The 23,034-nt window shown below is 46.7% G+C and overlaps 2 protein-coding genes across 3 annotated transcripts in view; one reads left to right on the top strand and one right to left on the bottom strand.

The window, feature by feature from the left end:
• The first annotated feature begins 256 nt into the window (after positions 1 to 256).
• On the top strand, positions 257 to 7,494 carry LOC137378338 (uncharacterized). Its single transcript, XM_068048596.1, has 2 exons — positions 257 to 1,814; positions 7,364 to 7,494. The coding sequence occupies exon 1, from the start codon at positions 778 to 780 to the stop codon at positions 1,810 to 1,812; it is 1,035 nt and encodes a 344-aa protein (XP_067904697.1). The 5' UTR covers positions 257 to 777; the 3' UTR covers positions 1,813 to 1,814; positions 7,364 to 7,494.
• A 2,973-nt stretch (positions 7,495 to 10,467) lies between these two features.
• Positions 10,468 to 23,034, bottom strand: part of LOC137378339 (N-terminal EF-hand calcium-binding protein 1-like) — a 183,656-nt gene continuing 171,089 nt past the window's right edge. For both annotated transcript variants that reach the window (XM_068048598.1, XM_068048597.1), the window contains one exon: positions 10,468 to 13,730. In XM_068048598.1, coding sequence (XP_067904699.1) covers positions 13,696 to 13,730 — 35 coding nt within the window. In that variant the 3' untranslated portion in view covers positions 10,468 to 13,695. The remainder of the gene's footprint in view (positions 13,731 to 23,034) is intronic.

The following is a 23,034-nucleotide window of genomic DNA, read 5'->3' as shown; positions in this document are numbered from 1 at the left end:
GTAAACTCTAACAGAAAGTCCAGAGCGGAACCCCTAAGGCGGTCATGTGTCACCTTTGGCATGTTTCCGGCAGTTCCTGCAGCCATACTGGTGCCAAACGTCGTGCTCTGCACTCCTTTGGACCCCACTAGGAAGGCCGAGAGGGGGGTTTTGACGCTTGGGCAATTCACAACCTCCATACACTCTGCCCAGGCATGCGCCATGGAAAAGTCATTCCATAGTCGCCTCACAGCGACCAAAACAATATGGAAGGCAGCAGTTACGGGTTTTAAGTCCAGCTCAATTGGCGTAGAGATGGCCGCCACGGGTTGCCTTTGTCGGTGGGAGAGGTCATCGCATCTCACTGGACAGCTACCACCTGCCTCAAACTGGGCAGCCCCCGGTCAGAAAGGTTCTGTTCCGCCACAGTCCACCTGTTTCAATGGGTGCTTGGAGCTCAGGGTCATTGCCCGACAAGTGGACTGTAACAGCACACCAAACAGCACGACAAAAAAATGGAAGAAGGTACCAGCCCTTCGTTTTGCAAGCTGGAACGTCAGAACTATGTGTCCTGGCCTGTCGGAAGACCTTACACAAATCGACGACTCTCGGAAGACTGCCATCATTAGCAATGAGCTCAGTAGACTCAATGTGGAACTTTGCAGCACTTCAGGAGACACAGCTCCCTGCAAGCAGATCACTAAGAGAGCAAGACTACACCTTCTACTGGCAGCGTAGGGATGCAGAAGAATAAGACAGAATGGAGTGGGCTTCGCCATCAGAAATTCTTTGCTCAGCATGATAGAGCCACCTACAAATGGCTCGGAGTGCATATTGTCCATCCGACTGTCGCCGCATTTGGTCCAGTACAGCTACTCAGCATCTCTGCTCCAACATTCTGCTCCCCAGTTGAAGTTAAAGACCAGTTCTACGAAGAACTCCATAAATATCATTAGTAGCATTCCTAATATCGAACATTTGTTCCTGCTGGGGGACTTTAACGCCAGGGTTGGGGCCGACCATGACTCATGGCCCTCCTGCCTCGGACGCTATGGCATTGGACAGATGAATGAGAATAGACAGAGACTGCTGGAGTTGTGTACCTATCACAACCTCTGCATCACCAACTCGTTCTTTCAAACTAAACCCATCACCAGGTTTCATGGAGACACCCAAGATCACATCGTTGGCACCAGCTGGCCCTCATCGTCACAAAGCAGTGAGGCCTGGACAACGTATGTCAGCCAAGAGCGATGTCTCAACACATTCCATCTTCGCTGTCTCCGGAGAATCCTTGGCATCAGGTGGCAGGACCGTATCTCCAACGCAGAAGTCCTCGAGGTGGCCACCATCCCCAGCATATATGCCCCACTGAGCCAGCGGCGCTTGAGATGGCTTGGCCATGTCAGCCGCATGGAAGATGGCAGGATCCCCAAGGATGCATTGTACAGCGAGCTCGTCACTGGTATCAGACCCACCGGATGTCCATGTCCCCGCTTTAAAGATGTCTGTAAATGCGACATAAAGTCCTGCAACATTGACCACAAGTCATTGGAGTCAGTTGCCAGTGATTGCCAGATCTGCAACGCCTGTGTAAGAGTCTGTCACTCTAGAATTGGCCTCCAGGCGCTGCTCCACAAACCACTGACCACCTATAGGCACTTACCCATCGTCTCTTTGAGACAAGGATGCCAAAGAAGGTTATGGACAATCATGTGGACAATGACCACATCTACACGATCCTCACCCACTGTGATCATCAGACAAGGAAAGACTTTACCGAAACAGCCCAGCAGAATTGAGGATTGTGACAGCAGCGATAACCCATCATGAAAGTAAGAATTTAATGTGACCACTACAAATGGACCACTGATGCTGATACTGTCACTGGGGATGTGACAGTAGTAGAGGGCGAGGGGTTGCGCATGGCTAGTCTATGTCACAACCAAGTAAGGTTAAATGATCATGGACTAACGCAGCGGCTGATTGGACCAGGTGGAGAGATCATGCTTTGGGGCGGGGCATATTATGAGGGCGACGATGGGTCACTTAACTGTCCAAAGTTCCCCTTTGGGATGAGTGACATGCCAGCAAGGGGATATGAACATACAAATTAGGAGCAGGAGTAGGCCACTCGACCCTGCAAGCCTGCTCCGCCATTCAATAAGTTCATGGCTGAACTGCTTACTCCACATTCCCACCTACCCCCGATAACCTTTCACCCCCTTGCTTATCACGAATCTATCTTACCTCTGCCTTAAAAATATTTAAAGACTCTGCTTCCACCATCTTTTGAGGAAGAGAACTCCAAAGACTCACAGCCCTCAGAGAAAAAATTTCTCCTCAACTCTGTCTTAAATGGGCGGGTGACCCCTTATTTTTAAATAGTGACCTCCAGTTCTAGATTCTCCCACAAGGGGAAACATCCCTTCCACATCCACCCTGTCAAGACCCCTCAGGATCTTATATGTTTCAATCAAGTCACCTCTTACCCTTATAAACTCCAGCAGATACAAGCCTAGCCTGTCCAATCTTTCCTCATAAGACAACCCGCCCATTCCAGGTATTAGTCTAGTAATAAAAACAAGAAATGCTGGAACCACTCAGCAGGTCTGGCAGCATCTGTGGAAAGAGAAGCAGAGTTAATGTTTCGGGTCAGTGACCCTTCTTCGGAACTGGTAGTCTAGTAAACCTTCTCTGAACTGCTTCCAATGTATTTATATCCTACTTTAAAAAAGGAGACTAATTCTGTACACAGTACTCCAGATGTGGTCTCACCAATGCTCTGTAAAACTGAAGCATAACCTCCCTACTTTTGTATTCAATTACCCTCGTGACAACGATAACATTCTATTAGCTTCCCTTATTACTTGCTGAACCTGCATACCTGCATAGTGTGATTCATCCACTAGAACACCCATCTCCCTCTGCATCTCAGAACTCTGCAATCTCCGACCATTTAGATAATATACTTCTTTTTTCTTCTTCCTGCCAAAATGGACAATTTCACATTTTCCCACATTATTCTCCATTTGCCAGATTTTTGCCCATTCACTTAACCTATCTATATCCCTTTGTAGTCTCCTTATGTCCTCTTCACAACTTACTAGTCCCCTGATCGACAATCAGATCCTAGGAGGACAGATGAGGAAAAAGAGGGGAATGGTACTGAATGATGGGGGTGTCCACACTGGACAAAGAGCCAGCAAATGGATTAGAAGTTATTCACACCAGCAAGCAGTTATATAATGACATAAGATACGAGATAGTGCCTATCATATTACCAAAATTAAGTCCTTAAAGCTATTGCACAATTTGGGCACCCCATCCCCCTCTGTCCCTGAGTCTCTGGTCCATCGCAGAAAGGACTAGGAACATCTGAACAAAATGCAGCAGGATAATACCCGAAGAAGGGAGGAGATAGAAGAACTAGAAGAACATCTATGGTGGGAAACTGTGTATAGTGTAGGCCAACACCCATGGCTGCGAAGCACATCAATGCTCCTAGTCTTAGTCGAAGCAGTTGTGTTGTTTATTAGGATTATTATGCTTTGTTATTTGCAAGACTGCAATGCTGACAATGCAACCACTAGGTGGCGCAGTACTAACACATGCTCAAATGCAGCCTCTTCCACTGACACATCACTGTCTGTGATGTTTCAGGCAGCTGCCAGGATTAAAGATGGCATTGCTTAATTTATCACAAAAAACAAATTCAACTCAAAAATCCCCTCAATGGCTGCCATTGCCGCTTCCATCCCACCCTCAACAGTCCCCCGCTCCCTCCTGCCATTGCGCTTCTCTTTGCCGCTCCCTCCTGTGCCTGTCATCTCACCACTTGCTCCCCGCTGCCTTCCCTTAGCCACTCACTCTGGCCTCACTGCTCCCCCTGCCTCCGGTCACTCAGTCCCTGCTTCCTCACCAACCCACCCTCAAGCCACTAGCTCCAGGCCGCACCGCTTCCCTCCTCTTGGCCACTCGCTTCCATGGTCGATCGCTCCCCGCCGCGTTGCCCAAAGAAGCAAGGCGGGCTGCGAGGGGTAACGGGGCACTGTGGGAGCAAGTGGCCGGAAAGAGGGAAGCACCTGGAGCTAGCGGTTGGAGTGGGTGGGGGTGAAGTGGGGGTCAAGCGGCCAGACAGCAGCTGGAGTGGAGGTGGGAAGCAGGGACCGAGCAGCTGGAGCGCGGGATTGCGGGTGGGGGGGTGGGGAAGCGAGGAGTAGGGAATGATCAACTGATGGGAGGGCGGGGGTAGTAGTGGCGAGTTCTGGAGCAAGCGGCTGAGCAGGAGAAGTGGCCGGTGAGGAGTGAGGGGGAAGAAAGCATCAAGGGTGGGAGCGAGTGGCTGAGGGGGTGGGGGAGGGAATGCAGGAAGGCCTGGAGTGAGCAGTCGAGGGGGGAGAGCGGCCAGTGGGGTCGGAGCAGCTGGTGGGCCGGTCGAGCGGTGTGAAGTGGTGATTGAAGCAGGGATGGTGGGAGGGAGCAGGGTATAGGAAAATGGAGGCGGCTGTTGAGGAATTAGGACGTCATTGCATGGTGGCGTCATGCGCGCACATGCGCGCATTCATACTGGCAGGCTGGCAAATGTTCACATGCACTGATGACGTCCACGATTGCTATGCGCACGCTCTGCGTTGTCAGGAGTCACTTTGTATTTGAAATGCCTGGTGTGAGAACTGAATCAGAAAACACATAATTTAGAGCGTGCAGCTCTACTTAGGAATACGTAATGAGGGATTGGCAAGGATGCCTCTCCCTCAAGGTGGGGAGTTTGTAGGATTTGAGGTAACCTAGGCTCTTGCGTGCATGATGGGAAAATATGTCAAGTAACAGAAATGTGCTTGAGCAAGCTGAAATGGTACAATTACAAGGGCGGCACAGTGGCGCAGTGGTTAGCACTGCAGCCTCACAGCTCCAGGGACCCGGGTTCGATTCTGGGTACTGCCTGTGCGGAGTTTGCAAGTTCTCCCTGTGTCTGCGTGGGTTTCCTCCGGGTGCTCCGGTTTCCTCCCACATGCCAAAGACTTGCAGGTTGATAGGTTAATTGGCCATTATAAATTGACCCTAGTATAGGTAGGTGGTAGGGAAATATACAGGGACAGGTGGGGATGTGATAGGAATACGGGATTAGTGTAGGATTAGTATAAATGGGTGGTTGATGGTCGGCACAGACTCGGTGGGCCGAAGGGCCTGTTTCAGTGCTGTATCTCTAAACTAAAATCTAAACTAAACCCCCAATGTGTAGCAATAAGCAATTGACAAGGTTAGAATAGGACAATCATGGAGGTGTCGGATTGGTTACGGGTTGGAGGAGGGGTGTGAATGGAGAAGTATAAGTCGACCTTTCGTTGACGAAAGGTACTGAGAAGAAGACCCAAGAGGAAGAGAGAGAAGAAATGAGGAAGAGAAGGACTTTGAGACTTGTGCTCACACGTTTCTCCGTCCAAGAGGAAGTATATGATCCATATGATGCGGTGTATCACTGCCTAAATGTTGAGATATATTAATCTCTGCTTTATAACAACAAAGTATATCTGCCACAGCTTTTGGTTGTCATGATCGATCCCTTAACAAGATCAAAAAGGGTGAAATTTTATAGTAGCAAACTCAGATGATAGAAGGCAAGTGGAGTTGAGATTAGGACTGAAATCACTGAAGATGAGGAGTCACTCCGTGCAGAGGCCAAGGGGAGGAAAGAAGGCGAGATATCTCAGTAAGAAACCTGGAATGGGGTTGGGGAGGGGCGGCCAGTGTGGACGGACAGCAATGATTTTAAACCAGAACAAAGTGACAAACTCAAAGGAGGAGAAGGTAGCAGAAGAGTAGGTGGAAAGACCAAGATGTAATTTGCTGATAAGAGGTCAAACTGCAGGACAGATGGTAGAAAGAGAGCGAGAGAAAAGAGAAAGGAAAAAAGAAAGAAAAGAAAACTTTTATGTAGAGAATGGACTGAATACTCAGTGGGGCTAGGTCTGAGCCGCAGATAATTAAACAACATCAACAGATTCATTTAAATTATTAATTGCATTATGCAAAGGAAATTCGCTTCAGGCTTCTGCACCCTAATATGTAAATCCCCTATGCAAAGTTTATCTGCCAATCTATTACAACACCTTGTCACGTAGATCTCAATAAAACACATCAGACGGTTCATGCAAATAACAAAAAGATTAAGTAATTGGCTTTTGCTGCTACGGTGTGCAATGTAACTAGAACCTATTCTTCAGTCATTGTGAATGAGGGAACTCCCTAAGTGTTTGTGCAACTTCTTTGCATTTAAAATTGGCTGGCCTATTTGAATTGAATAAAAACCTTTTTCCTAGAAATAACTCCAGGAATTTTTATTCAAAGATGACTTGACGCAAGCAGGTGTACGCAAATGTATAGTTCATATTGCCCTTTGGGAGGCAAATCAGCGTGTGCAGCCTCTCCTATGGTAGACAGTGGAGTGAGAGAAGAAGATATTCGGTATTGCGAAGGAGGCGTCTGGCCATGTTGCCATCAAACATTCCATTCAGTTGGACCGTGCCGTACCACCTGTCCCCCGTGGAAATGTTTGTGCAGATAAACTCCTATGACCACAAGACAATCAGGCGTTGGTCCACACCTAACATCCTTGAGGCCCTGTGGGAAAAGGAGTTTGTGGATCCTGTCAAATGGTTCCCCAAGCAGACTATCAAACTCATTTGACAGAATGCCTCAACGCCAGAAGAGCCCTCCCCATCAGATCCTTCCTGCACGCCTGAAGTCTCACCCTCTCCGCACAATGCCCCCGCGGTGGCTGTGGTGGGGAAGAGACGGTTGCTCACCTCCTTCTGGAATGTGTCTTTGCAAAGCAGGTGTGGAAAGAGATGCAGTGGTTTTTGTCGAGGTTCATCCCAAGCAGCTCAGTAACACAGGAGTCTGTGCTCTACGGGCTGTTCCAGGGACGCACACCGAAACAAACATCAACTGCAGCTGGAGGACTATTAATTCGGTGAAAGACGCCCTTTGGTCTGCCCGAAACTTGCTGGTCTTCCAGCGCAAAGTGTTGTCCATGACCGAATGTTGCAGACTGGCACATTCCAAGGTCCAGGACTACGTGCTGAGGGATGCACTACAGCTTGGGGCAGCCACAGCAAAGGCTCAATGGGGAAAGACCACAGTGTAAAGTCCCCCCACCAAGCTGAACTGAGGGGCTGGATCCATGGGAAACCCCACGAACTGTATCGGGAAAATTTTCGTTTGCTGTAAAATGTAAAAATGTATCTGGCATGAGAAATGAAATGGAAGGGTATGTGAGGCAACTCATGATTGTATTGAAGGAAACTGACCTCCTTTGCACTGTTTGTAATTTTTGACTTGGTGCTGTTTGAAACTGTTTGGTAATGTATTTTTTTTACAGATTTTTATGAATAAAGTATATTTTGGAAATAAAAAAAAAGTCAGAACTTTCAAACAAGCACGAAGATGTAGCTTGGCTGGTGGTGAGAATGGCCCTCCTTGTCTGATCCTTCCTGCACGCCTGGAGTCTCAGCACCACTACCCGCTGCCCTCGAGGCGGCTGCGGTGAGAAAGAAACTGCCGCCCACCTCCTTCTGGAATGAATGCAGGTCTGGAAAGAGATGCAGTGGTTTTTATCCAGATTCATCCCGAGCAGCTCCGTAACGCAGGACTCTGTGCTCTACGGACTGTTCCCAGGGATGCACACGGAGAAAAACATTAACTGCTCCTGGAGGACCAGCAACTCGATGAAAGACGCTCTTTGGTCTGCCCGAAACCTGCTGGTCTTCCAGTGCAAAGAGCTGTCAACGACTGACGGTTACAGACCGGCACATTTCAAGGTCCAGGACTACATGCTGAGGGACGCACTAAAGCTTGGGGCAGCCGCAGCAAAGGCTTAATGAGGAAAGACCACTGTCTAAGTCCCCCTTGCCGTAGTACGCCTAGGGGCTGGAACCTGTGTTACATGTAAATATAAGCTGTAATTGTAAGTATGGTGAGGCACCTTAAAGAAATTGGACTTTATGTAATATCAAATTTGAACAGTTATGTACTGTATTTTTATTAACTTTATGAATAAATTATATTTTGGGGGGGAAAAAATCAGCCACGTAGCAGCCTGGCATGCTGACTCTCCTCGCTTCTCCTTGCTCTCTCACATTTGCTTGCCACTCTTCTCCAGACTACACGCTGCTTTGCTCTACCTGCCTGCCACTCTCACCACTCTCCCCTGACTACTTGCTGCTCTCCCCAATCTCCCATAGCTTCTTAACTGTTGCTCACAACTTTTTTGCCAGTCTTCTCCGTAATATTACTTGTTCCTTGTTCCACAATCTCTCACTGCTCTCTCATGTCTCTGGTCTCTCTTCTCTCTCTCTCCCTCATCTGGCCAATTTTACTGCTGTTCCTGCTCACCCTCACTTTCAGCCTTCTTTACCCTCTCCACCTCCCCCCACCCCCCACCACACCCACAGAAACTTCTGGCCTTTCTTGCTGCTCTCTTTTCACCCCTCTACCAGCGATGTCCCAATCCCTGCTCCAAGGGGCTTCTTTAGAACAATAGGCAATAGATCATGTAAGAAAAACACAAAAGGGGGAATTCTAAACTCAACAACAACTTGCATTTATATAGCACCTTTAATATAATAAAACATCCTGAGGCACTTTACAGGAGCATTATCACAAAAATTGACACTGAGTCACACAAGAAGATGGTAGGGCAGATGACCAAAAGCTTGGTCAAGGAGGTAGGTTTTAAGGAGTGTCTTAAAGGAGGAGAGAGGGGTTGAGAGCTTTAGGGAAGGAAATCTTGAACCTAGGACCTTGGCAGCTGAAGGCACAGCCGCCAACTGTGAAGCGATTAAAATCAGAGGTGCTCAAGGTGGAAACTGGGTGGAATAGGGGTTAAAATACAGTGTTCTTTGTCCACCCCATGTCTGTAAAATTCCAGCTGATTCTTTGTCTTTATTAATTAATAGGTTTGAGAGTCTACTGTCAGCAACTTTATACTTTATTAATAAATGTAAGGTTAGTGGATTTCCTATCAACTACCATATCTTATTTTGTAAGTCCTTCTGGTTAAACATGCCAGGTCTACGTTAGTGTCTTAAGTTCAAGTTATCGCCTTACACTTTTTATACCCCCTTCCGTAACATTCCCACTGTTAGCCACAGGATATGATGTAGCTACAGCATCGTATGCTTTTCTCTTTGTCTGAAAAATGGTAGAGGCCACTGTGCACATAGTTAGGCCTCATCCCTTAATTCTTCAAGGCTTTTCTGTTCAGCATCTCCATTGTACTTCTGTAGCCACGGTAATCATGCTTTACTATTTTAAATGTATAACACTCCTAAAGTCATGTGGTACAATTCTCATCAAAGAGTCTATTGTCTACAGAAATATGTTTTATAATTGCATCAGGTGAACTACCTTGCTCAGGGCTGCCTGTTCAGCAAAAAATGTGTTTTAGACACAGGCTAATATTAACTATGCTCGTTAATCCATGATGTTTTCTGCTGATGCCAAGTTATCCAATCACTTTTCAACCATTACCTCCTAAAATCTACAACCGCCATTTTAATGTTTCTTGAGCCTCATCAGTAAATGTAAATTGGATGTCATTCGGACAATGATGCAACTTTAACTGTCTACTGAGCAGAGGATCCACCATGGAGACCCCCTCTCAATACCCAAGGACCTTCTGCATGGTGAGGTAGCCAGGGCCAGATGACCAGTGGGGTGCCCAAAGCTCCGCTTCATGAATGCTTGCAAGCATGACATGAAGGCCCTAAACATCGGATATCGCACCTGGGAGTCACTAACCAGCGAAAGACGGAAATGGCGACACATCCTGTGGACTGGTATGCACTACCATGGTGACCAGTGGCTACAGCAGCTTGGCAACAGGCGCCAATGCTGAAAACAACAACTCGCAGCGTCACTCAGCAGCTTCATATGTGGCAGAACCTGCCTCTCAAGGATTGGCCTTCACATTCATCAGCAAAAGTGCACCAAGAGAAGACACCCCCACCTAAATGGATTGTTTGCTGCGTCTCCATCATCCTTCGTAGATAGAGGATGCCAGCCAACTCAAGGAAGAGCAGGAGTGCTCCTAGGAGACCCACAAAAAAAATCTTGGGTTGCTGTCATCCTGGGTTTCCCCACCCCCCCCCCCCCCCCCACACCCCCGAACCCCCACCCTGCTTCTGACCCACGAGAAACCCTCCCAAAACCCACCCTCACCCTGTGACCTTACTTGACTAGTGGCCTCTAAGCTGCCTGATTTTCACAGGCCCAAAACTGAGGAGCTGGCACTAGAAGCCTGATTGGGGCAGACAGTTGGCACATGCCCTGTTAATGGAGAAGGTATTTCAACGTTGATAGGCAGTAGTATAAACATTTCAGCAGGCCATGGCTCAAGCTAAGAGCTTAACAGATGCAAGTAGTAGATCTAACCAAAGCTCTGTTCAAGGTTAAATAAGGACACAGATAGGCTCATACGTCCACATGTGTTTTATTCCTTATATGACAACATTTCACCCACAAGATATTAATATTCTTATGTAATATTCTAAATAATCCACAAATGCAAACATATTTATGAGGAAAAGAAACCCATCTGTTATGTTATAAGATCTCTCGCAATATTTCTTTTTATATGTGTTTTTTTGTAGTTTTCAATTATTTTTGTATTAATCCAAATTTCTTCCATTGCTCACATGTTGACCTGTATTGGAGCTGACGTAACCTCAGAATGATTTCCATTTGAGGGCTAATTTTCCGACTTCACTCTTTCTCTTCAGAGTCTTGCCCAGCAGTGATGCATATTGAACATTCAGACATGCACTGACTAAATGATTAGTCAGCAAATAGTCGCAGACTTCAAATATGCACTGTCAGGAGCACAAAGTCAGAATACTACCCTGTTAATGGCAACTCTAAATGGATAACCCGTTGTCCTGCACAGTTCTCTACCAGGAGTCTTTATTTATATGCTTGGATGAAATTTTGTGCTTGTTATAGGAACAAATGCTAGCGCTGGGAAACAGGAACAGGAGAAGGCCATTCAGTCCCTCGAGCCTGTTCCACCATTCAATTAGATCATGGCTGATCTGTATCTTAACTCCAACTACCCACCTCGTTACGTGAGCCTTAATACCTTTGCTTAACAAAAATCTAACAAACTCAGCTTTGAAATTTTCAGTTGACCGCCAGCTTTTTGGGGGAGGGAATTCCATATTTTCACATTTCCATTTTGGGTATCTACTGCTGATGTCAAGCAGTTGTAACAGGGTGGTTAGATACAAGATATGAGTAAAACTGGCCCTACTCTGCCCTACAGTGTTTCTTAGCTCCAATCTCCAAAAAGTGTCTCCTTGGTACTGAGTATTAGCTCTCTAAATTCCAATGTGATATTATTGGAAGGATGTAGATTCAGGGATTAGTTTCCAATTGAAATGATAGTGAGCAAGAGCTGAGCCTGGAACTTGAGAGAGAGAGGAAAAACACTTATAGAGGAATATCCACCTCTTGGGTAGTACTTCCTTGTGGTTTCAGTGAGTGACATTCCCAATTTAGTGCCAGTTTGTATCCAACTATGGATAGTTTAGTGCAGTCAAACACATACCTGGGAACTGGGAGATTCTCCCAAATTCATTTGGCTTTCTTCTCATTGATCTGAGTGGATTTAAACACAGATTACTGACTGTATACTGCTCTACTGCATTCCTCAGGCTCCCCAATCCACCATAGTTTAACTTAAATTAAATATACAACTAATGGGGGAATATTTTCCCTCCATGCTCATAGGCAACAACAACAATTTACATTTATATAGCACCTTTAGTTAGTAAAATGTCCCAAGGTGCTTCACAGGAGCATTATCAAACACAATTTTACACCGAGCCACGTAAGGAGATATTAAGACAGCTGACCAAAAACTTGATCCAAATGGTAGGTTTTAAGAAGTGTCCTAAAGGAGGGGAGAGAGGGAGGGAGACAGATAGGAATAGAATTCCAGAGCCTAGGGCCTTGGCAGCTGAAGTCACAGCCACCAACGGTTGAGCGATGAAAATTGGGGAAGCGCAAGAGGCCAGAATTGGAGGAATGCAGTGCCCTGGCAAGGTTGTAGGGCTGGAGGAGGTTACAGAGGTAAATAGGGGTGAGGCCTTGGAGGAATTGTAGATAAGGATGAGAATTGTTACATTGAGGTGTTGTCGGAGCCGGAGCTGATGCAGGTCAGCAAACACAGGGGTGATGGTTGAATGGGACTTGGTGCGAGTTAGGGTACAGCAACTCTCAAAAAACAAATGTGCAGCAATGTATCACAAAGGTGATACAGGTGATACAGATATAAATGGTTATAATCCACTCAGAACACAATTAATGAATCTATTTTGTTGATCTGGCCTCCGCTGTAGCTACTATCTGATTGTTGCCTCAACAAACTCCTGCCAAGCAACGGCTCATCCTCAGCTTGTTTCCTTTGTAGAGGGGGCAACCAAAACACTTTGCCTCCCATTTGTCTGACTTGGATATGCCTGTGTAACATACTCTTCACCAACTGGGACCTCCGGCCTCTCCCAGTGCCATTTTACAATTGGTTGTCAGGAGGAGTGTACATGAGAGAAACACATGTGCCAGGGATGTTGGGGGTGAGTCTCACCCTTCATATCTCACAGGTGGGGAAAAACTTGGCATTAAGTTGCTTCTCACCACCATCTGATCATGCCATGATGGGGACTGGGAGCACATTATTTGGGGGTGTGGGGTGACGTGCTGGGGGGTGAGGTTGTGAGGGAGGCCCTGAGTCCAACTAGTCTATGGTGAAGTCTGTTTCTGGGCTTGATAGCCAAAGAAGTAGTGGTGTCCCCAGTTCACACAGGTAAAGCCTGGGGTTACTATGCACTTGACTAGGCTAAAACAAAAGATTTAGGGTCCAAACCCCAACACCCTGTACCCCATGCCAACCTGCCCACCCCCCACCCGACCAATGTATTTTGTTTGTCTCACATACATTAAACCCAGGATGAACGAGCAAGCCTTCTTGTTCCGTTATCAGTTGGGATCTGTGTCAGTACAGAAGTCAAACAAGGGTTGTCCCCAATGCACATTAAACAGAGGGGAAAATATAATTATACAGAATCAAAGCGCATAACTCTGCACATATAACCAAGGAGAAAGTCTCCTACCAACATTTACATGAGGATAAAATATATCATAGAATCATACAGCATAGAAGGAGGCCAATCAGCCCATCATGCCTGTGCTGGCTCTTTGAAAGAGCTATCCAATTAGTCCCACTCACACTGCTCTGTCCCCATAGCCTTGCAAACTTTTCCTCTTCAAGCATATAGTCAATTGGGCCAGAGGTGGCTCATTAAATGTATGTGTTGAGTTCACATTATTTTAATTACATCACGAAGCAAATTAGTGCTGCGGCATGTAAAGGAATTAGCAGCGGTGGGAATTACTGCAAACAGGCAAACGTAACTCATCTTTAGTCACATTGGGTCACAGGTCAACTGCACCCCATCAGCACTTCACAATAAATATTTTAGCAATCAAAATACACTGCAGCTATTTGTCATTGAGCACGCGACTTGTCTAAAGAAGCCCATTTGTGGCAGCGGGTTGTACAATATCCACTGGATCCTGAGGCAACATCAGCCATTCTTGAGGACGCTGCTTTACTGAAGATCCTTAAGAATCGTGTTGCTTTCAAAAGGAAAGGGATCAGTTGTTGTTGTTCTTAGTAATCCACCAGGATGCTATAAACAGTGAACATAAAAATATAAGAATGTAAGAAATGGGAACTGGCATAGGCCATTGAGCCTGCTCTGCCATTCAGTAAGATCATGGATGATCTTCGAACTCAACTTCACCTTCCCGCACTATCCCATATCCCTTAGTTTCCCTAGTATCCAAAAATCTATCGATCTCTGTCTTGAATGTACTCAATGACTGAGCAGCCATAGCTCTCTGGGTGAAGAATTCTGAAGATTCACAACCCTTTCAGTGAAGAAATTTCTCCTTATCTCAGTCCTAAATGGCCAACCCCTTATGCTGAGACTTTGATCCCGTGTCCTAGATTCCCCAGCCAGGGGAAACATTTTCTCAGCAGAAAACAGAATTACACAGAAATTTTAATAAAATTTATAAAGAGGAAAGAGCAAGGAATAGAGTTATAGAGTCGTACAGCATAGAAACAGGCCCTTCGGCCCACCGCGTCCATGCCGACCATAATGCCTATCTATACTAATCCCACTTGCCTGCATTAATTCCATATCCCTCTATGTCTTACTCATTCAAGTACCTGTCCAGATGCCTCTTAAATGTCGCTACTGTTCCTGCCTCCACCACCTCCTCAGGCAGCTCATTCCAGATACCCACTATTCTTTGTGTGAAAAATTTACCCCTTTGATCCCCTTTAAACCCCTCCCTCTCACCTTAAATCTATGCCCTCTAGTTTTAGTCACCCCTACCATGGGTATCGACCCTATCTCTGCCTCTCATAATTTTATATACCTCTATCATGTCCCCTCTCAGCCTCCTTTGCTCCAGGGAAAACAGACCCAGCCTATCCAATCTCTTTATAACTCAAGCCCTCCAAACCAGGCAACATCCTTGTGAATCTTTTCTGCACCCTCTCTAGCTTAATCACATCTTTTCTGTAGTGTGGCGACCAGAACTGCACACAGTACTCCAAATGCGGCCTAACCAACGTTATGCACAACTGTAACATGACGTCCCAACTCTTGTACTCAATGCCTCGGCCGATGAAGGCAAGCATACCATACGCCTTCTTCACCACTCTGTCTACCAGTGTTGCCACTTTCAGGGAACTATGTACTTGCACCCCAAGGTCTCTCTGCTCAACAACACTCCCCAGGGCCCTGCCATTCACTGTATCTGTCCTGCCCTGGTTTAACTTCCTAAAATGCATCACTTCGCACTTGTCTGCATTAAATTCCATTTGCCAATCCCTTGCCCACTTTCCCAGTTGATCTATATCCTGTTGTAACCTGAGACAACCTTCTTCACTGTCCACTATACCACCAATTTTGGTGTCATCTGCAAACTTACTAATCATTCCCCTTACATTCACATCCAAGTCATTAATATGTATGACAAACAACAGAGGGCCCAGCACCGATCCCTGCGGCACACCACTGGTCACCGGCCTCCAATCTGAAAAACAACCCTCCACTACCACCCTCTGCCTCCTATCACCAAGCCAATTTTGTATCCAATTTGCTAGCTCACCCTGGATCCCATGTGTTCGAACCTTCTGGACCAGCCTACCATGCGGGACCTTGTCAAAGGCCTTGCTAAAGTCCATGTAGACAACGTCCATCGCCCTGCCCTCATTAATCCTCTTGGTCACCTCCTCGAAAAACTCAATCAAATTTGTGAGACATGATTTCTCATGCACAAAGCCAGGTTGACTATCCCTAATCAGACCATGCCTTTCCAGATACGCAGTGGCGCAGTGGTTAGCACCGCAGCCTCACAGCTCCAGCGACCCGGGTTCAATTCTGGGTACTGCCTGTGTGGAGTTTGCAAGTTCTCCCTGTGTCTGCGTGGGTTTCCTCCGGGTGCTCCGGTTTCCTCCCACATGCCAAAGACTTGCAGGTTGATAGGTTAATTGGCCATTATAAATTGCCCCTAGTATAGGTAGGTGATAGGGAAATATAGGGACAGGTGGGGATGTGGTAGGAATACGGAATTAGTATAGGATTAGTATAAATGGGTGGTTGATGGGCAGCACAGACTCGGTGGGCCAAAGGGCCTGTTTCACTGCTGTGTCTCTAAACTAAACTAAACTAAACATAAATCCTGATTCTCAGAATCCCTTCCAATAACTTTCCCACCACTGATGTAAGGCTCACCGGCCTGCAGTTCCCTGGTTTATCCCTGCTGCTCTTCTTAAATACAGGCACAACATTAGCTATCCTCCAGTCTTCTGGTACCTCACCCATGGCTAACGATGATACAAAAATCTCTGCCAGGGCCCCAGCAATCTCCTCCCTTGCTTCCCATAGCATCCGAGGATACACCTAGTCAGGCCCTGGGGATTTATCCACCTCAATGCGCTTCAGGACCTCCAACACCTCCTCCTTTGTAATGTTGATATGCTCCAGGATATCGGTGTTCCCTCCCTTGAACTCACTAGCTTCCATGACCTTCTCCATGGTAAATACAGACGAGAAATATTCATTTAAAACCTCGCCCATTTCCTGTGGCTCCACACATAGATTGCCACACTGATCCTTAAGGGGACCTACTCTCTCCCTAGCTACCCTTTTACTCTTAATATACTTATAGAATCTTTTAGGATTCCCCTTTATCTTACCTGCCAGGGAAATCTCATGGCCCCTTTCGCCCTCCTAATTTCCTTCTTAAGTGTAGTCCTACACCCCCTATACTCCTCGAGGGACCCGCTCGATCCCAGCTGCCTATACCTAACATATGCCTCCTTCTTTGTCCTGACCAGACCCTCAATATCCCTCGTCAACCAAGGTTCCCTAAACTTGCCAGCCTTGCCCTTCCATCTAACAGGAACATGCCGGCCCTGAACTCTTCCTATCTCACTTTTAAAAGCCTCCCACTTGCCAGACGTCCCTTTACCTGTAAACAGCCTCTCCTGTTCAACTTTTGAGAGCTCCTGTCTGATGCCATTGAAATTAGCTTTCTCCCAATTTAGTACTTCAACCTGAGGACCAGTCCTATCCTTTTCCATAACTATCTTGAAGCTAATAGAGTTATGGTCACTGTTCCCAAAGTGCTCCCCCACTGACACATCAACCACCTGCCCATTCTCATTTCCTAAGAGGAGGTCGAGTGTAGCCCCTTCTCTAGTAGGGCCATCCACATACTGCTTCAGAAAACTATCCTGGACACACTTAACAAATTCTTCCCCTTCTGATCCCTTAGCACTAAGGCAGTCCCAGTCAATATTAGGGAAGTTAAAATCACCTACTATTACAATACTATTAGTCCCCAGGGCCTGATGGGATCTACCTTAGAATACTAAGGGAGGCAAGGGAAGAAATTGCTGGGGCCTTGACAGAAATCTTTGCATCCTCATTGGCGACAAGTGAGGTCCCAGAGGACTGCAGAATAGCCAATGTTGTTCCTTTGTTTAAGAAGGGTGGCAAGGATAATCCAGGAAATTACAGGCCGGTAAGCCTTACATCAGTGGGAAGGAAACTATTAGAGAGGATTATTCGGGACAGGATTTACTCCCATTTGGAAACAAACAAACTTATTAGCGAGAGACAGCATGGTTTTGTGAAGGGGAGGTCGTGTCTTACTAATTTGATTGAGTTTTTTGAGGAAGTGACGAAGATGATTGATGAAGGAAGGGCAGTGGATGTTATCCATATGGACTTTAGTAAAGTCTTTGACAAGGTCCCTCATGGCAGACTGGTACAAAAGGTGAAGTCACACGGGATCAGAGGTGAGCTGGCAAGATGGATACAGAACTGGCTCGGTCATAGAAGACAGAGGGTATCAATGGATGGGTGTTTTTCTGAATGGAGGGATGTGAATAGTGGTGTTCTGCAGGGATCAGTGTTGGGACCTTTGCTGTTTGTAGTATATATAAATGATTTGGAGGAAAATGTAGCTGGTCTGATTAGTAAGTTTGCGGATGACACAAAGGTTGGTGGAGTTGCGGATAATGATGAGGATTGTCAGAGGATACAGCAGGATATAGATCGGTTGGAGACTTGGGCGGAGAAATGGCAGATGGAGTTTAATCCGGACAAATGTGAGGTAATGCATTTTACAAAGAACAAAGAACAAAGAAAATTACAGCACAAGAACAGGCCCTTCGGCCCTCCAAACCTACGCCGATCCAAATCCTCTATCTAAACCTGTCGCCTATTTTCTAAGGGTCTGTATCTCTTTACTTCCTGCCCATTCATGTATCTGTCCAGATACATCTTAAAAGATGCTATCGTGCCCGCGTCTACCACCTCCGCTGGTAATGCGTTCCATGCACCCACCACCCTCTGCGTAAAGAACTTTCCACGCATATCCCCCCTAAACTTTTCCCCTTTCACTTTGAACTCGTGTCCCCTTGTAATTGAATCCCCCACTCTGGGAAAAAGCTTCTTGCTATCCACCCTGTCTATACCTCTCATGATTTTGTACACCTCAATCAGGTCCCCCCTCAACCTCCGTCTTTCTAATGAAAATAATCCTAATCTACTCAACGTCTCTTCATAGCTAGCGCCCTCCATACCAGGCAACATCCTGGTGAACCTCCTCTGCACCCTCTCCAAAGCATCCACATCCTTTTGGTAATGTGGCGACCAGAACTGCACACAGTATTCCAAATGTGGCCGAACCAAAGTCCTATACAACTGTAACATGACCTGCCAACTCTTGTACTCAATACCCCGTCCGATGAAGGAAAGCATGCCGTATGCCTTCTTGACCACTCTATTGACCTGCGTTGCCACCTTCAGGGAACAATGGACCTGAACACTCAAATCTCTCTGTACATCAATTTTCCCCAGGACTTTTCCATTTACTGTATAGTTCACTCTTGAATTGGATCTTCCAAAATGCATCACCTCGCATTTGCCCTGATTGAACTCCATCTGCCATTTCTCTGCCCAACTCTCCAGTCTATCTATATTCTGCTTTATTCTCTGACAGTCCCCTTCACTATCTGCTACTCCACCAATCTTAGTGTCGTCTGCAAACTTGCTAATCAGACCACCTATACTTTCCTCCAAATCATTTATGTATATCACAAACAACAGTGGTCCCAGCACGGATCCCTGTTGAACACCACTGGTCACATGTCTCCATTTTGAGAAACTCCCTTCCACTGCTACTCTCTGTCTCCTGTTGCCCAGCCAGTTGTTTATCCATCTAGCTAGTACACCTTGGACCCCATGCGCCTTCACTTTCTCCATCAGCCTGCCATGGGGAACCTTATCAAACGCCTTACTGAAGTCCATGTATATGACATCTACAGCCCTTCCCTCATCAATCAACTTTGTCACTTCCTCAAAGAATTCTATTAAGTTGGTAAGACATGACCTTCCCTGCACAAAACCATGTTGCCTATCACTGATAAGTCCATTTTCTTCCAAATGGGAATAGATCCTATCCCTCAGTAACTTCTCCAGCAGCTTCCCTACCACTGACGTCAGGCTCACCGGTCTATAATTACCTGGATTTTCCCTGCTACCCTTCTTAAGCAAGGGGACAACATTAGCAATTCTCCAGTCCTCCGGGACCTCACCCGTGTTTAAGGATGCTGCAAAGATATCTGTTAAGGCCCCAACTATTTCCTCTCTCGCTTCCCACACTAACCTGGGATAGATCCCATCCGGACCTGGGGACTTGTCCACCTTAATGCCTTTTAGAATACCCAACACTTCCTCCCTCCTTATGCCGACTTGACCTAGAGTAATCAAACATCTGTCCCTAACCTCAACATCCGTCATGTCCCTCTCCTCGGTGAATACCGATGCAAAGTACTCGTTTAGAATCTCACCCATTTTCTCTGACTCCACGCATAACTTTCCTCCTTTGTCCTTGAGTGGGCCAATCCTTTCTCTAGTTACCCTCTTGCTCCTTATATATGAATAAAAGGCTTTGGGATTTTCCTTAACCCTGTTTGCTAAAGATATTTCATGACCCCTTTTAGCCCTCTTAATTCCTCGTTTCAGATTGCGCCTACAATCCCGATATTCTTTCAAAGCTTCGTCTTTCTTCAGCCGCCTAGACCTTATGTGTGCTTCCTTTTTCCTCTTAGCTAGTCTCACAATTTCACCTGTCATCCATGGTTCCCTAATCTTGCCATTTCTACCCCTCATTTTCACAGGAACATGTCTCTCCTGCACGCTAATCAACCTCTCTTTAAAAGCCTCCCACATATCAAAAGTGGATTTACCTTCAAACAGCTGCTCCCAATCTACATTCCCCAGCTCCTGCCGAATTTTGGTATAGTTGGCCTTCCCCCAATTTCGCACTCTTCCTTTAGGACCACTCTCGTCTTTGTCCATGAGTATTCTAAAACTTACGGAATTGTGATCACTATTCCCAAAGTAGTCCCCTACTGAAACGTCAACCACCTGGCCCGGCTCATTTCCCAACACCAGGTCTAGTATGGCCCCTTCCCGAGCTGGACTATTTACATACTGCTCTAGAAAACCCTCCTGGATGCTCCTTACAAATTCTGCTCCATCTAGACCTCTAACATTAAGTGAATCCCAGTCAATGTTGGAAGGTCTAATGCAGGTGGGAGGTATACTGTAAATGGCAGAACCCTTAGGACTATTGACAGGCAGAGAGATCTGAATGTACAGGTCCACAGGTCACTGAAAGTGGCAACGCAGGTGGATAAGGTAGTCAAGAAGGCATACGGCATGCTTGCCTTCATCGGTCGGGGCATAGAGTATAAAAATTGGCAAGTCATGCTGCAGCTGTACAGAACTTTAGTTAGGCCACACTTAGAATTTTGCGTGCAATTCTGGTCGCCACACTACCAGAAGGACGTGGAGGCTTTGGAGAGGGTACAGAGGAGGTTTACCAGGATGTTGCCTGGTCTGGAGGGCATTAACTATGAGGAGAGGTTGGAAAAACTCAGATTGTTTTCACTGGAACGTCAGAGGTGGAGGGGCGACATGATAGAGGTTTACAAAGTTATGAGCGGCATGGACAGAGTGGATAGTCAGAAGCTTTTTCCCAGGATGGAAGAGTCAGTTACTAGGGGACATAGGTTTAAGGTGCGAGGGGCAAAGTTTAGAGGGGATGTGCGAGGCAAGTTTTTTACACAGAGGGTGGTGAGTGCCTGGAACTTGCTGCCAGGGGAGGTGGTGGAAGCAGATACGATAGCGACGTTTAAGAGACATCTTGACAAATACATGAATAGGAAGGGAATAGAGGGATACGGACCCCGGAAGTGCAGAAGGTGTTAGTTTAGGCAGGCATCAAGACCGGCGCAGGCTTGGAGGGCCGAATGGCCTGTTCCTGTGCTGTACTGTTCTTTGTTCTTTGTTCTTATAATTCCTACACCTATCTGTGATTTCCCTACATATATGCTCCTCCACTTCCCTCTGACTATTGGGGGGCCTATAGTATAATCCCATCAAAGTGATCACCCCTTTCACATTTCAAAGTTCTACCCATATGGCCTCGCTGGACATTCCCACCGGGATATCCTCTCTAAGTACTGCCGTGATGTCCTCCCTAATCAATAGTGCAACTCCCCCTCCTCTCTTACCTCCACCTCTGTCACGCCGGAAAGATCGGTACACCGGAACATTGAGCTGCCAGTCCTGCCCATCCCTCAACCTGTTTCCGTAATAGCTATAATATCACAATCCCATGTACCGATCCATGCTCTGAGTTCATCTGCCTTACCTGTAAGGCTTCTTGCATTAAAGTAAATGCCGTTTAGCCTACCAGACCTTCCACGCTCCCTGTCCTGCCCCTGCCTGGCCTGCTTACTGGACTTGCTTGCTTTAACCTCTACATTTGCCTCAACTATCTCATCTGAGAGACTACTACTTTGGGCCCCACCCCCCTGCAAGACCAGTTTAAACCCTCCTGAGTAGTGCTAGCAAACCTCCCCGCAAGGATATTGGTCCCCTTCCAGTTTAGATGCAACCCGTCATGGAATGGATGCTTTCCCTCTCCAAATTCCCCCTCCTCTTCTTAAGGTGCCTATTCAAACTGGGATATGATTCCATGGTCAATGTCCATGTATGTGCCTAGATAAAATATCCCAATTTTAACTCGGGATTGGCAACTGAGCGGCCTGGGTATAGGGAGGCCAATGTAAGTGCCAAATCCTCCTAAGCTCGGTTGCATGAGGCCTGGTGATTTTAACTCCTGGACCTTGACTGCAGGCTCCTGATCAGCTGTCTACCCGAAAATGGGCAGGAAGCAGAAGCTGGCCAGCAGGTGTGACCATCAAGAGGCAGGAATGGTTACTGACACTCGAGTAAGTCACAGAGGTTTTGGCAGGGGTGGGAAAGTGGAGGGGGTCTTGCGATCGGGGAGGGATGGAGAATCCAAGGCAAGGAATGCCTAAACATTCCTAGTGAAGCCCGGAGCAGCACTCCTGTCTGTTCTCCTCCTGACCCCATGAGGAAAGTACAAAAGTTTAAAGATGTACCTGTTTGCACCTCTTCTGGCCCTAGCTTCTCCTCCTGCTCACATTTTTTCTATTTGTTTATAGGATGTGGGCATCGCTGGCAAGGCCGGCATTTGTTGCCCATCCCTAATTGACCTTGAGAAATGGTGATGAGCCGCCTTCTTGAACCACTGCAGTCCATGTGGTGTGGGTACATCCACAGTGCTGTTAGGGAGGGAGTTCCAGGATTTTGACCCAGTGATAGGGAAGGAACGGCAATATAGTTCCAAGTCAGGATGGTGTGTGGCTTGGAACGGAGGTTGCAGGTGGTGGTGTTCCCAAGCATCTGCTGCCCTTGTTCGTTATTTTGAAAAGCCACAAAGCTCAGGCCACCAATTAAAATAACAATCGGTACTCAATGATTAAGGGGAGACCCAATAGAAGTATTCAAAATTGTGCAGGGTTTTGGTAGAGCCAGTAGGGAGAAACTATTTCCTCTGGAAAGTGGGTTTGTAACAAGAGAAATAATTGGCAAAAGAACTAGGGAGAAATGAGGGGAAAGTATTTCACACAGAGGGTTGGTGAGATCTGGAATGCACTCCCCGAAAGGGTGGTAGAATCACATTCAACAGGAACTTTCAAAAGTCAATTGGACATGTACTTTAAGAGGACTAATTAGCAGGGCTATGGGAAAAAAGCTGGGGTGTGGAACTAAATTGGGCAGTGCTTTCAAAGAGCCAGCACAGGTACGATGGGCTGAATGGCCTGCTTCTGCACCGTAAGGTTCTGCAATGACATCGGATCCCGAGCTGCATATTGAAGGAACTACCCCACTGGCTTCAAGCAGGTGTCCTTGTTGCCTGCTCAGAAATGCAGGTTAATGCAGAAGTCAGCAGGAGCACAACAGGAGGTTGGCAGGTAAATCTCCCAGCCCATTTTAACAGTCCATTTGTTCACTTCATCCAGGT

This window comes from Heterodontus francisci, chromosome 16 (genome assembly GCF_036365525.1).
Source record: "Heterodontus francisci isolate sHetFra1 chromosome 16, sHetFra1.hap1, whole genome shotgun sequence".
Taxonomy (NCBI): Eukaryota; Metazoa; Chordata; class Chondrichthyes; order Heterodontiformes; family Heterodontidae; genus Heterodontus; species Heterodontus francisci.
This window is presented reverse-complemented; position numbering and strand designations above follow the sequence as displayed.

Excerpts from the sequence above, each read along its gene's own strand:
- LOC137378338 (XM_068048596.1), top strand. The coding sequence starts at position 778 with ATGATAGAGCCACCTACAAATGGCTCGGAGTGCATATTGTCCATCCGA.